We start from the raw sequence: 14,929 nt of genomic DNA on the forward strand, positions 1-14,929 counted from the left end.
TGGTTATTCAACGCTAACCTACTGTTCTTGATACCAGTAACTTGTTATTCAATTTTTTTAATCTACGAATTCCCGTTACGGTCGTTCTATTCAGTTTCATACAGTCTGGCCGCAACTTTCGTGATGTAGCACACAACGTAATATGGCCGCTACCTCGGTTTTACAACTGAAATGTATTATAAATATTTCAGTGGGTTTCCCCTCACGTCTCTAGCAGCTCGACAAATCTATCCCGTGGATGTAAGCTTGGATAGGAAATCTTGATTCTGATCAGGAAGTAGATATTGCGGCAGGCATGGTGGTCACCTCTCTATTTGTAAACCTTGTAAACTCAGGCAAGTAACGTTACTTAAAGTTGCCTTAGATTTACTTCCACATGCAATTAAGTTATAAATCAATACTTCAGGATCCGGTAAGTGTAGAGCGATAAATTCAGCTTGATTTTGTTATTTTTTTAATCCATTAATTCGACTAGCTTTGGATCACATTCCTGCATCTAATGTAAGATGCATAGTGTACATGGTCTACTGTATTTAACATGGCGTCATGCGGCGTAAAAATAAACAATATTTCTTTACGATTTTCAGGCTCACAACGATGAATAAACGCCGTCGAACTTCGTCCGTTGCGAGTCGTGGTACTGAGGATGATCCCGACGACGTACAACCGGAACCAACGAAACGACGACGAAAATTAGATCCGGTAACATTGCCCTGTCATTTTCTGATATTACGGACGCAATCTATAAACAATAACTTATTGATTCAATTCATACTAATATAATAGAATGGGAAAAAACTTACAATGGTCGGCAGATTGTTGTAGATATGGTTCTGAAGATATACTTAAAATAATTTCAAATTCGGAGACCTTATAAATGCAAGTTGATCCATCTGCGAAAGACAAATGAAATGACAGAAATATCTTTGTGAAACTTTCACACAAACATACTTGCAACTTGGTAGAAATATTGCTTCCCTTTCTAGTAATTATATCATCGAATTTAGCTGTATTCATTCAACACTTTCCATTGATATCTTGCTTCTTGTAAAGTTGGATTCCAGTTTGAATATGCGATGCCGTTGTATTATAGGTTGGATTAGCCGAATTTCAATTAGAGATTTATCATTGCAGAGTGATCTTTGCCAGCAGCTATATGATGTTCTTCGTAATCAAAAAAGAGAAGATGGAACACTGTTGTGTGATGCTTTTATTCGCGTACCAAAACGCAGACAGGAACCTGGTTATTACGAAGTTGTTACAAATCCCATTGATTTGTTGAAAGTTCAGCAAAAGCTCAAAACCGATGAATATCGAGATATGGATGATTTGGCAGCTGACATTCAACTTATGGTTAATAACGCTAAAGCTTTTTACATGGTATGTATTTTTTCCAAATCAACAACTCGTAATTGAATTTGATGGTTAAAAGCAATGAATTAGAACAAAGATTGATTTATTACCTAGAGCTAAGCAATCAATTTACATTTTGATTGCCCGTAAGGTAAAACTGCTCATAGTTACAGTTTATCCTGTTTATTGATATAGATATAATAATGCGGTAACTTTTGACATTTTGTCCAGCGGACTTCTCCAGAGTACAAAGATGCAACGGAATTGTGGGAATTATGTCTGAATACTAAAAATCGGATAATGGAAGAATATGAGGATTCTGAACCAAAGGGGAAAATAATTCTTAAGGTTGGCAGACTGGTAAGATAATGCAAAAAACACGTGAGTTATATATACAAGAAGCTTAATATTAATATGTCCTTTATCAGGCACGGAAAGTAACAACTCGTCAGGATGACGCTGAGGACACTTCTGAAAGCTCTACCAACCCTGATGAAGAGTCTATGCAACCATACGAGGATTTGTTCGCTGCGGTCATGGCTGCAACAAATCCACAAGACAATAACAGACCACTACATATTCCATTTCAATTGAAACCTTCCAAGAAAGTTTGTATTTTCACTGAACATTCCAATTTTGTTGTTACAAATTTTATGTCTATTTGAATTTTTCATTTTCTTGTATAGTCAACGAATGTGGTTGCAATATGAGAATTGTGATGTTTCATTACGCGCCATGAAAATTGCAATAGAAATACACATTTTACTGCTTCATAAATTACCTGAAATTGAATAGTGTGAAATTTAATTTGCAGCTGTACCCTGAGTATTATGAGATAATTGAGAATCCAGTGGATTTGAAGACAATTGCACGCCGGATTCAAGAAGGAGCATATGCTGGACTGATTGAAATGGAAAGAGATCTCATGCTCATGTGTCGCAATGCTTGTCAGTTTAACGAACCAGGTTCTCAAATATACAAGGATGCTAAAATGTTGAAAAAGATAATCGTTTCTGCAGCTAAAAAACAGGAATCTAGCGCTACTGGTATGGTACCAAAGCTCACTTCTACTGCAACTTCTACTAGAAGTAAAAGAGGAAGAAGTGCTGGCCAGTCCCTTGTAGCAGTGACTGCTGCACTTGCAGATGAAGATGAAGATGAAAGTGACGACGAAGAGGAGGAAGCTAATGACGGAGAAGAGTCTGACAATCCACAGTGGCAGTTATTTCAGACCATAAAAACTGCCCCAAACAGTCAAGGTGTGTTTCGTTTTGTTTCAATAAAGGTAGAATATCTTTAAAAATTAACCTCGAGTTGTGAATATAGGTTTCTTGATTGAAAATCTTTTGCTAGTAAATTAACTTATTTATGTATGTGATATTCATTTATATGAGTGAAAGTGGTGAATTAGACAATATTTTATTTTGGATCTACAGGCGTCCGGATGAGTGAATACTATTGGAAATTACCATCTAAACGATTATATCCTGATTATTACAAAGCAATAAAAAATCCAATATCACTATATCAAATACGGACTAAAATAAAGGTGAGATACAAAAACCCATGTAAAAGGAACATTTCTTACAATTCCAATGCATGTATCGACTGACGATTTGATATGCAAAAACATCAATAAATGAGCTGACACATATTAGTTTGTTCAACTTACATACATATATGGATTTCTTTCATAGAAGGGGGAATATGGCACTGTCAGTGAGGTTGCAGGTGATATGAATATCATGTTTGAAAATGCTAAAAAGTATAACGTCCATACGTCTCGTTTGTACAAGGTAAATTTGCATTGCAGAAATCTGTTTGATTGAAATAAGCAGGAAATAAAATTATATGTTTTCATAGTGTGCCGCCAAGTTACAGAAAATTATGCAAGAGAAGGTACAGGAACTTCTTGAATTTGATCAGGTAAAAATTAACTTTTTTTCTAATGATTAAACCATATTATTTAAATCAGTCGTAAGTTGATAGTTGGCCAAATTGAAAAAGATGATTTAATCTGTTTTCAAATTCATATTATTTTTTAATTTCTATCTCATCTATGAAATAGATCTAGTTAACCTGATATAATTTAAACCAATTCTTCTAGGATTCAGAATCAGACAGTGATTCAGAGAATAACTTGCAGCAACCCAAACTGATTAAGCGTGCATCAAATGTTTTGACTCGGGGAAAATATAAGGACAATGTGCCATTAAAAAAGAGACTGCATGTTCTTGTAAAGTGTGTGATGGAATACGTTGTAAGTAATTCCAATTTTTCGTGTTCATATTTCTGACAATTAATGTAATACATGATTGGTGAAATTTCAGTGTGAAGATGGTAGGCAGCCTATGCTTATGTTTATGGAAAAACCATCAAAAAAATTATATCCAGATTATTATCAAATTATTCAGGAGCCCATTGATATGTTGGGTATTGAAGCAAATATCAAGGCTGAAAAGTATCAGAATGAAAACGAATTAATTGCGGATTTCAAGGTGAGCAATACGCTATTTACACTTTGTATTAGCAGTTACTTTCGTTTCACGTAAATATTCAGAGTAAAATTTTTAATACTTACAACATGCGAAAGCTCATTAACGATATTTATAGTTGATGTTTAATAATTGCCGCCAATATAATGAAGAAGGGTCTCTTATATATGAAGATGCAAATGTATTGGAAAAGGTTTTGATGGATAAAGTAAAAGAGCTGGGACCCTTACCAGAATTGGTTAAACCAGTGAAATCTGCAGCATCTACACCGACAAGGAATGTAGGGTGAGTAGCTTTGGAAATTTTGTACTATAACAGGTCACACCAATGAATTTACTACTTATTATCATACCTAATGATTTTATTGTATGGTGGAATCCTTTTCCAAAGTTGAAAATATTTCTTGGGTTTTTATAGAAGGCCAAAGAAAGTTGTACCGTTGCATGTGCAAAAATTACGAACAATGTACGATACAATAAAAGACTATCACGATGCTAAGGGCAGACAGTTGTCCCAAATATTCATGAAACTTCCAAATAAAAATGAGTATCCTGATTACTATGAAGTTATCAAACAACCAATGAACATGGAAAAGATTGCCTCATCTTTAAAAAATAATGGATATGATAATCTGGATGACTTAGTATCAGATTTCATTCTCATGTTTGACAATGCTTGCAAGTATAATGAACCGGACTCTCAGATTTACAAGGTTTGAACATTTTGTATCTGTTATTATATTCTTATTTTTCATATTCAATTTTCCTTTGTTAACTAAATTACTTATGGTACAGGATGCACTGATTCTACAGCGATTAGTGCTCCAAACTAAAGTACAGCTGAGTGAAGATGATGAAAGTGTTCCTGATGTAGCAGCTGCTGTCCAAGAAATATTAGCCACTATATTCACAGCATTATATAACCACCAGGATGAAGAAGGCCGATGCTATTCGGATTCAATGGCTGAACTCCCTGAGCATGATATGGTTGATGGAAAGAAGTATTGAAAACTTTAATAAACAGTTCTTCCTTTAACAGTTTTTTTTTTTTCATTAAAGTATTCAACCTACGTAGAAGAAGATTAGGAAGATAACTGAATTGTTGTCTTAATGCTGCAGTATTTGGAATTGATAACGTACTTCTTAACAGGGTGAGAGGACTGTCTTTGGATTTGATAAAGCGTCGGTTGGATAGAGGAGTTTACAAACGATTGGATAGATTTCAAGAAGATGTCTTTTCGTGTTTGGAGAGAGCGCGGAGACTATCCCGTAGCGATTCTCAGCCTTTCGAGGATAGTGTAGAGCTCCAAGCATTTTTCCTGCGAACACGGGATGACGTTACTCGCAGCGGAGATCTCTTGCACTCACCAGCTCTTAACTATACGCTTTTAGATCTCTCTGCTCAAGTTGCTGACTTGAAACGTACCAAACTCCAACAGGAGTTAGCGCTACCGCAAGAAGAAGAGAGCTGCGATGCTGTTGATGTCAAGGTGAATACCCTTTTCCAATTGTCCTAAATCTTGGAATTGCTACTTTTGATATGTAGGTGAGACAATGAAAGATAATTAATATTAACTGTCGATTACGTTTAGGATGTCGGTAATGCTAGCAGTGTTGGTGGTAATAGCATTGGCGATGGAGGTGCAACTATGAGTTTCAACCAGGAAGTTTACAGAGCTGGTGATTTTGCGTATGTAGAGCCCACAGAGCGAGGCATGGAATTGAGTGTTATACGGATAGAACGTCTATGGACTAATGCAGAGGGTCAACAAATGTTGTATGGAAATATATTTTATCGACCAAGTGAAACGTACCATGTTGCCTCAAGGAAATTCATAGAGAAAGAGTTATTCAAAAGTGATTCCCACCTTGCAGTACCATTATCCAAAGTTGCAGGACGATGCTGTGTCTTGAGTGTAAAAGATTATTTTAGAATGCGGCCTGAAGGTTTCCCTGAAAAAGATGTGTACGTATGCGAATCACGGTATTCCACAAAGGCGCGAGCATTTAAAAAAATCAAGGTGTGGAACTTTGATCCGGATCATCTGAAATTAGTTCCTAGGGAAAGACCTTTAGAGCCTAAACGTGTCGTTTCTGTGTACAAAGAACGTCTTGAAAAACATAAAGAAGAAATAGCAGAACTCGAAGAAGGCGAGAAGCTAATTGAAAAAGAAAAACCGGTAAGAGACTTGGATTAACTGAATTCCAATTTAGAATACATAATTCAATTTTTAAGTGTAGTAAGTTTTACTGAGAGAGCTCTTATCAACAAAGTGGCTTTGGTCATTTATCTTCATTTATCTTTATGATGCCTTGTTTGCACTTGGAAAATTATTACTCATCTGCAACCAACAACTTTTTTATAAAAATTGAATAAGTTTTTACACACAACATTACAATGAATTGAAAAATATTGATCTTTGCAACAGGATTGTTGCTAAATAAATTTATCTTATGCAACTTGACGAATTTCATGCTTCAATTTAGACACGTATCCATACAACCTTATCTAATCTAACTCACATTACAGAATGTGATAACGTTCAATCCAGACGACACAGAAAATACATATTATGAACAGTATAATACTTGCGTGGGACCTATCAAAACGGGTGACTTTGTTTATGTGGCAACGGATGGAGGTAGACAGCAAATCTCACAAGTCGATGCTCTATGGTCGACAAAAGAGTGAGTATGTTATATTTGCGCCTATAATATCATTAATGATCACGGACACATATATATGTATAACAAACATGCCAGTCTCTGGAGAATTCTGAAGTACATTTAACATTTTTCAGTGGAAAGTGTTTTTTCAAAGGTCCATGGCTTTTAATGCCGTCAGAAATTCCGCATGCTCCTACAAAATTATTTTACAAACAAGAATTGTTCCTATCTACCGTGGATGGAACACATCCGATAGTTGCGATCGTTGGCAAATGTGCTGTACTTGATTACGGGGAATATGTATGTAGTAAGTATTCCTTTAATTTGCTTGTACCATCTAGTGGCAAAACCAAGGTGCAACAGTAACGTTGAATGACTGATCAATATTCATTCTTGAGGCAAATGTTGAATTTTTTGTCATCAATATTATTATTACTTTAGTATTGATGTATTATTCACTAATATTGAATATTTTTAATGAGACCTCCATTATTATCATGAAATAGGTAGACCAACAGAAATTCCAGAAGATGACGTTTTTATATGTGAATCTACATATGATGAAGTGAAAAATTTAATGAGAAAGCTTGGCCCAGAAGGATTGAAGAAATTCAATCATAGTTCAGTAGTGACGGACGACGAAATCTATTTCTTTCGGAGGCCAATTAATCCACCTAAAGTAAATAATCGTTTTGAATAGCATATAATTAAATTTTTACAAATTATATGCACATTAGTAATTATGAGAGTATTGAAACTGTGGAACTTTAAATATTTGTATGTCCGCAACTAACTTCAGATCTATATGGCTTTGCATGTGACATGTGTGTTATAGGTGCCAAGTGAGGTGGCTCAGGCTCAAATCCAAGTCAAGGCAGTTATACCTGCCACAGCTCATTTTGAAATGGTAATTAATAACTGAGTTAATACAGCGTGGTAGATAATAGACGAAAGATTTTTAAATATGTGCATGTTTCTCTTTCGTTCTGCCACAGAGTAAAATTATAAGCTCATGCTATCGAGAGATTTAAATTATTACACTGATTTCCATACAGATCCATAAAGTTTTCAATTTTTAGTTAATTAAACTGAAGTTCCAATGAAGAAAATTTGGAGCCTGTGTAAGAAAATTATCTCACTGAAACAAATGTTGACTAAATTTAATCGCTAGAATAATATTTCTTCAAAGAAATGTAGACTGTGGCATCGGATTATGCCAAAAAATATGGTGTCCTGACATGTCTATAGCATGATTATACATTATTCTGTGTTTATGCATGTTTCTCTTTTCATGCCGGCATATTTGCATTTTTGTTTTTTATTACTCGCAATGTTTGTTTCTCTAATTTTACTCAACTGTGTAAATATTCATATCTGTTAGCATAGGTCTAAGTTACATTACGATAGATTTTTCTATCAAAATTTAGTGACAATTTCCATTTGACGTTTCTTAATGAAAATTTAATATTCACAAATCACATTTGTCTATTCAAATAATAGATACTAACTGTACATACCTTGGATTTCTAGGACACCTTGAAAGCTATAACAACAACTTATTGATGACATAATATTCTACTTCAATAAGAGATGAAGATTATACGCATGAGTTGATAAGTCGGGTTTAAGGAAATACTGTGTAACTTGCGTTGTTGTCTAGTCTCGAACTTTCAACCACTTCGAAATTCAGTCAATTCCCGTGTTTCCGTGTAATAATGATACTGCAAATGCAGACTTTTATATCAATAGAGTACTTCAAAGGCGTCTTTAACATTACAAGTTGATTGAGTTTTATAATTGATATTTTGAAATGAACTCTTAGTATTTACAATAATACGCATATTATCAATTTTCCACGTTAATGTGTGCTTAGATTGAAATCTATGGATTCTCTTAAGCAGTGCAATCAGTTTATATATTGTTTTCACACAGGTTATATAAATTTTCCGAGTAATTAATCCACCATTAAGTCTCATCATTTTGGATAAAATTTGTCTACCTTCGAGTATTACAGTGATATGGCTTTAACTTTGACATTTAGATATACATAATGTGCATCAAAAATAATGGTAATCAAATAATGCTGCATTTATCTAATTACTCCTTATCCTGAATTAAAACATCTGTTTGGAGAGAACTGATAAAAAAAAAACTTTTAGAACCCATTGAACACGGATTAAATTTCTGGTTACAAAAATAGCTCATGGCAATAGATAATTTAAGATAATATAACGTAAATGGTATAGGAAGCATCACCATTACTGCCGAAACTGGAGTCCGATGTATTAAACATGGGAGTCGGATTAGGAGTTGGAATAGGAGTTGGTGTAGGAGTTGGGGAGGACAGCATGGATGCCGGCGGACCGCCGTCCGTTGGCTCTGCTGAAGCTCAACCGATCCTTACAAACGTTCAGACACCTGTTTCTGCAAAAAAGGTACACTGTGTACAGAATCACTAGCCTAATGATTTTTTATCTATTATATTCTTAATTTCATATTATTTTCATTTACAGAAATATGCCAGCATATTTTTTCGTTTTGCACTATTTAATTGTTTTCTTATATACTTAGATCGACGAATAGTTATGTTTCCCTTAAAAGGTGTACCAAGCAATGTTTATTTGTAAGACGGTGACATTATAATTTGTGTTTTCTTCTGTTTAGAAAGCCACTGGTAAGAAATTAGTTACGGGCTATATTTTGTATTCGAGTAAAATGCGAACGCAGATTACACAAAACAATCCCGAATCGTCGTTTGGGGAGATTAGCAGAATTGTTGGCAACGAGGTACTTATTTATTTTTTATTATTGGTTTTTGGTTTGTTCAGAGGATTCTAAAGAAGATGTCATTTATACTTTTAACTATAATATGGTGACCGAGCTGGCTGTAACTGCATTTATTCCGGATAAAAAAAATTTTCTTTGAATATACATAACAATAATATTTTTAATTTCATGTATAATTACAAACAGACCCAAGTATCAACTCAAATCTAATCCTGATGGAATACTTCTCAAAATTGATTATCTGATTGAATGCTGTGCATGATGCTGATAATTATTCAACGTAAAGTATGCCTGTACCATTTATAAGGCATTGGATTTTTGTACTTTCTAGAGAAGTATTACTCGATTATTTTACGAATGGTTCTACAGTATTATTAAAGAAGGCATACTATTATTTCTTAAACGGGACTAAAAAATTGTAGCATTAGAATTTATATCTGTCATTTATGTGGGACCTGATCATGCACTGGTCGAATGTTGACTTGTAATTGCAGATCAATTGGAATTCTGATCTTTTTAAATTGGTATCTTCACTTTACATTGAGTTACCTCATCATCTTGACATTATTTAGTATTCATATTACATTTAAATGCCTTCTGAATGGTCAATAGTCGTACTAATACAGATATCGATTTTATTAACTTCAAGATAATAAGTTTAAATTTGATCGAATGTGTATTACATATTATAAAATTACTCTGTTATTGAGATTTATTTCTATAAGAAGTTCACAATTAATTATGCGCAAATAGCTACTTCAGCAAATGATGTGCTACTTGCGAAATTAAGAATTATGATGTATAGGCTTGAATTAAACAGGTTTGTGTTTTCTTGCAAAGGTTACATACAAAGAACAGCTGGAGGGTTCAATTAGGTGCAATATGGTTGTATCCTTAGAATTTCTAGACGTCCATCTATCTATTTTTTTAGCTCAATTTCATGGTTTCTAGATCATTCACTTCCACTGCTATAAAGTTATATTTCTTATGCCATTTAGCATTATCCATTCAATGACTATTATACTCCATCTGTATGCGACTAGTGGCTCTTCTAAAGCCATTTATATTGTACGAATCATGCGGTGCTCACTCTCTAAGGTCGTCATATTGAGTTTATATTTCATTAAATATAGGGAAATTGCTGTCAAATTATTAATGGTTCTGGGAAATTCTATCAGTTTCTCACTTAAAAAGAAGAAGAATATTTACGCTATGATCATGCCGATGATAGTAGATCTTGATGCATTCTCACCATTGTAATAAAGCAATCAAATTCCCAGTGAAATTGCAGTTGAACAAAAATTCATGATTAATTTTCTTGTATTGTACTGAAATAAACTTGAAAGGTACGTATGGACACATCTTCTTTGAAGCCTCGTAGGTTTTTCTGGTGGTTTACTCCTATCGACTAATAAGTCAGCTCAATACATAATTTTTAGCTGCAAGATCACTGGAAAAACCTCAATATATTACAAAAAATGGAAACTAGACTAGCGTGGCATTTTACTTTATAGTGGAGGAAGCTGCCTGCTGGAGAGAAGCAGGCATGGGAAGAACGAGCAATCAAAATGAACGAAGATGGAGGACAAACTGGTAGCAAACCAGTCACTATCGTAGGGGTCGGTCAACAGCCTGACCAGGTTTTTGAATGTTGCTGGGATGGATGTGACTGGCAATTTGAAGACATGACTGACTGCATTGATCACTGTATCGCTGAACAAAATGGTCATGTGCAGGCATCTTTTGCAAATGCTAGTGCTGGTATGTTTTCAATTTTTTTTTTAAATCCTAGTAGCTTACACCTTGAAGTATTATATTTATTTCAACATATTCAAATGTTTGCTTTGCAATCCTGTTAATTTTTTTATTTTCAAACTGTAATAATGAAATTCCCTGGTAAAAACTAATGTCTCCAGTAATAAATTCGTAATAATAGTAAATGTTATGATATTCTGGGTGATGCAATTGCATTTGTATTACAGATGTTGAGTTTCAATGCCAGTGGCGTGGATGTGGCAGGACAAAAAAATCTGTGCCTCCATTCCCAAGTGTACAGCGACTTGCAAGGCACGTCAAAGAAGTTCACATTCTTAAAAGCAATGGACGAGTTGTTCCTCCGGCAGAAAGGAGCAAGTAAGCATTATCTGAATTCTATTTTTATAGTATTACTAAACTTGACTGTAGAAAATTGTATAATTCCTGATAAATCACCGATTCGTGTCAAACAACTACTCTTAGTAAAGTTGCTTACGTCTACACATGATATTTCATGATTGAAGTTATTGTTTTTCAATGTTCCAGAAACTATATGGCTTCCAAGGGTCCAACAATACTTCCGCCAATGGAAACTGGTAAGAAAGATTATTCTATATTTCAAATTGCATGTGTAATGAAGTATTTTTAACTCAATTATATATATAATTATAACTTTACTACAGAAACCTTAGCAGCTGCAACACAAACAAGTGTTATCCCTACTGTTAAACAGCCAGAACCAGTATTTATTACGGTACCACCCCGACCAAGCCGCGTGTTGCATTCTGACGCTTATTTGAGGTACATGTATATTAAAATAAAATTATTGCTAGAGATTTTTTTTCCTTTGTTTTCAATAGAAAGTTTTCAAATATTTCGTTTTTCCAGATATATCGAAGGTCTGAACACTGAAAATCGTTATATATCAAATTGGGATAAGCAAATGAACGCCAATGCCGAAAACACACAAATTCCAGATGTTGCCAAGTTGCCCGCAGAGTGGCTAGGTAACGGTGTAGGTAATCACGGGAATGTTGTCAATGCCTTATGGACACTCAGAGATATGATGATGCGCGACGTACTGGCCATTAACAAATCGTTATAGTTCATACATCAATACATCAACATATAATACTGCCCAATGATTATGTACTGAAACACAAATGACTATTTTCATGCCTGTCAACACTAGATGCTAATAAACTAATATCCATAATAGCTAATTATCAGTATAGCCAAGTGCCAAATCACAAGGTCTTAGCATTGAAAAATTTTGTAAGTAATTTATTGTTCAACCAATAGGTATGTTTTTCAATTACAATTATGTCTTTTTATGTCACTGTATAAATGCTGACCAAACTTGGACAATTTTATTTGTATGCTGGAGGAAAAGAATATCGACTTGGCACTCACATACAATTTTCAAATTTGAATATACGTTAACAGAAAAACGTAGAAGGGGCTATACTTTTTACGGCATGAATTATTTAATTCGGAAGTTGATTCATCTAACGTTGACAGGTGTCACCATATGAAGTAGCAGTAGAATTATAAGTCGTTTGTCACAAGTACTATAATGTAGGTACATACATAGATACAATTAAACCTACGATTGGCAGTGACTTTTTTATATCAAAGATTGAGATTGTTATTTGTACTTGAACTTTGGATATACATTTATATGTATCAATCAAATAATACTTCGAACAAATAATATCTAAATCTTAACTCCTCATCTCAAAAATCGGATACTCGACCTCCGTTTTGCCAATCACCCCATTTTGTTGGATCCTTCTCGGCATCACTAATTACCTCTCCAGTGCTTGGATTTGTTTTTACAAGCATGAGGTCAATGAATCTCATGCCTGGGGATACTCCTGCAGAATGACATTTTTTTCTGTTATGACAGAGCTTTTTTACATTATATGAAAATTTTATTAAAAATTGATTCTTATTTACAGTATCTATAACATTATATCATGATTGTTGTTAATTTTTTAACACAGGAACTAAACTTTGAACCGACATTAGATTCAACGTGATATAATATAAAGGACATTGAAGTCGTATGTTTTTCAATTCGACCAATAAATTTTGTATCATTAATTAGTGTAAGATCACCGTTTGTGGAAGTTTTAACTATGAACTTCATCCTCATTTAATTATTTACTGTTGCAGTTGACTTACTATCTGTGCTGGATAATATTTATCGAAAATAATCCATTACAATAAATCACTATTTTTAAATTCAAATTTTAGAATTATTACTATTGAAATTATCAGTATGTAATTACGTATTTCATAGAAACCTAGTCCATATCGTACTTGGAATTGGCTCCAACTTGAGCTTTTTACGAAATGCTTGCATGCGCTCGGATGGCACAACCTTGCTGTTTCGATTTTCTTTATCCGATGGAGAAATTCCCACAGTCATGTTTATTCTGCCTAATTGTAAGTGATTATTATTCGTTATTATCAACATGATTTACAAAAATTGATGATGCTCAGCCTTCAAACACAGAGTAAAATTTTAGTCATTAGCATTTATTTACATTGAGTCGAAAAAAATATATTTTACAATTTTGTATTACAGTTATCGCAATTTTTTTGATAACTCATAATTAAATGTTCTTAGTGGTCACCGCATCAATATAATGACATGCCAATTTACTTTTGCTAATGCTTCTAACTTGTTGCCATACAGCTGCTCTACTGAAATTCATTCTTGTAGGCAGCATATTAAATTGGAGAGAACGCAAAAATAGTTTGAAAATTAATCCCACAAATGTAAGAGAGGTGTAATTACTTTGACCCAATCAAAGAAACAAAACAAAGTTTCAGTTATCTAGGATACGAGCAAATATACAATAAGTAACTCGTGCCCAACTTCATATATATGCACTTCAGAGTAAGTGTGCAATCCCAATCAAATGTTTTCATGCACGTGTGAAGATATAAGAATGTTGCTTGAATCTAATTTATTCTCTCACAATGCAATGGAATTCATATTTCTTTGATAGGTAGGTTTGTACAGTAACTATTCTGTGCATTTTTACAATTTCTTTGTAAAAATTATTTTATTGCTAAAAGTCTGATACTCGTCCTTTTCGTTCCCAATCTCCATAACGAGTAGGTTCAGGACCGCGAGGTCCACCGACTTCTCCAGTTGTTGGGTTTGTATTATTAGGATGGGGTTCTAAGGGTTCCTTTTCTTGGTATGGATGTTTACCTGCCTCTAGATCCTCCAGTTTACCTGTACAATTTATTCAAAAAATCGATTTGTAACTGGAAATTAGAAATATTTGACAATCCAGTACTTACCTATGGGAGTGCGTTCTCTGAGTTTTTTCTTAAACTCTTGCATCCTAAGGCTTTCCTCATCTGAGCCTGTTTTCCCAGTCGATGACAATCTGGTGGTCGATCCCACTATTTAACATTACACAAGGTTAGTTCGTTTTGTAGACCTTCGTATTTTTGGACACAAAAACACATACTTGCCATTATAAAAGTTGTTCACTCGGGTAGCTAATCTTTTGAATTGGCTCATGTTGTTGGTTGGATTAAGAAAATAATGATATTTATTCCACTATTTGATACTGTACCCTTTACGATTTCTACGACAAGTTCACGATATAAGCACGGACCATGGAGGTACTGACCGAGGTAGAAAGAAGCAAAATCTTCGCCAGAAATTACAGAAGTATAACCCATCTAGAACGTGCACCACGTATGCTTCGCCGTCAAAGCACGCCGTGCGAGATAGCAACTATTTAGGATGTCTATGATTAATCAAAATACCGAACCATCTAGTATATGTATGTAGACCCTGAGTGTGGTGACGTCACGTTTGTATTTTCAGGTCAATGCACTGGA

At 34.3% G+C, this 14,929-nt stretch overlaps 2 protein-coding genes across 3 annotated transcripts; one reads left to right on the forward strand and one right to left on the reverse strand.

The window, feature by feature from the left end:
- The first annotated feature begins 220 nt into the window (after nucleotides 1-220).
- LOC124184734 (protein polybromo-1) lies at nucleotides 221-13,803 on the forward strand. Its single transcript, XM_046574773.1, has 27 exons — nucleotides 221-335; nucleotides 588-702; nucleotides 1,135-1,380; nucleotides 1,585-1,713; nucleotides 1,782-1,961; nucleotides 2,168-2,612; nucleotides 2,790-2,902; nucleotides 3,051-3,149; nucleotides 3,217-3,279; nucleotides 3,461-3,613; nucleotides 3,684-3,851; nucleotides 3,967-4,133; nucleotides 4,266-4,560; nucleotides 4,643-4,848; nucleotides 4,998-5,337; nucleotides 5,440-6,027; nucleotides 6,378-6,535; nucleotides 6,649-6,821; nucleotides 7,021-7,193; nucleotides 7,350-7,421; nucleotides 8,761-8,949; nucleotides 9,179-9,301; nucleotides 10,816-11,062; nucleotides 11,284-11,434; nucleotides 11,603-11,652; nucleotides 11,740-11,857; nucleotides 11,945-13,803. Exons 2-27 carry the CDS (start codon nucleotides 598-600, stop codon nucleotides 12,159-12,161), a joined length of 4,968 nt encoding a protein of 1,655 aa, XP_046430729.1. The 5' UTR covers nucleotides 221-335; nucleotides 588-597; the 3' UTR covers nucleotides 12,162-13,803.
- Nucleotides 13,580-14,838, reverse strand: LOC124184748 (succinate dehydrogenase assembly factor 4, mitochondrial-like). 2 transcript variants are annotated; one of them, XM_046574806.1, is made up of 3 exons: nucleotides 14,555-14,838; nucleotides 14,378-14,482; nucleotides 13,580-14,309 (listed from the first exon to the last, which is right to left on the reverse strand). In XM_046574806.1, exons 1-3 carry the CDS (start codon nucleotides 14,601-14,603, stop codon nucleotides 14,140-14,142), a joined length of 324 nt encoding a protein of 107 aa, XP_046430762.1. In that variant the 5' UTR covers nucleotides 14,604-14,838; the 3' UTR covers nucleotides 13,580-14,139. The 2 variants fall into 2 exon arrangements, with proteins under 2 accessions (XP_046430762.1, XP_046430763.1); XM_046574807.1 differs by having other exon boundaries at nucleotides 14,551-14,838.
- Between the last annotated feature and the right edge of the window lie 91 nt (nucleotides 14,839-14,929).

This window comes from Neodiprion fabricii, chromosome 6 (assembly GCF_021155785.1).
Source record: "Neodiprion fabricii isolate iyNeoFabr1 chromosome 6, iyNeoFabr1.1, whole genome shotgun sequence".
Lineage (NCBI taxonomy): Eukaryota > Metazoa > Arthropoda > Insecta > Hymenoptera > Diprionidae > Neodiprion > Neodiprion fabricii.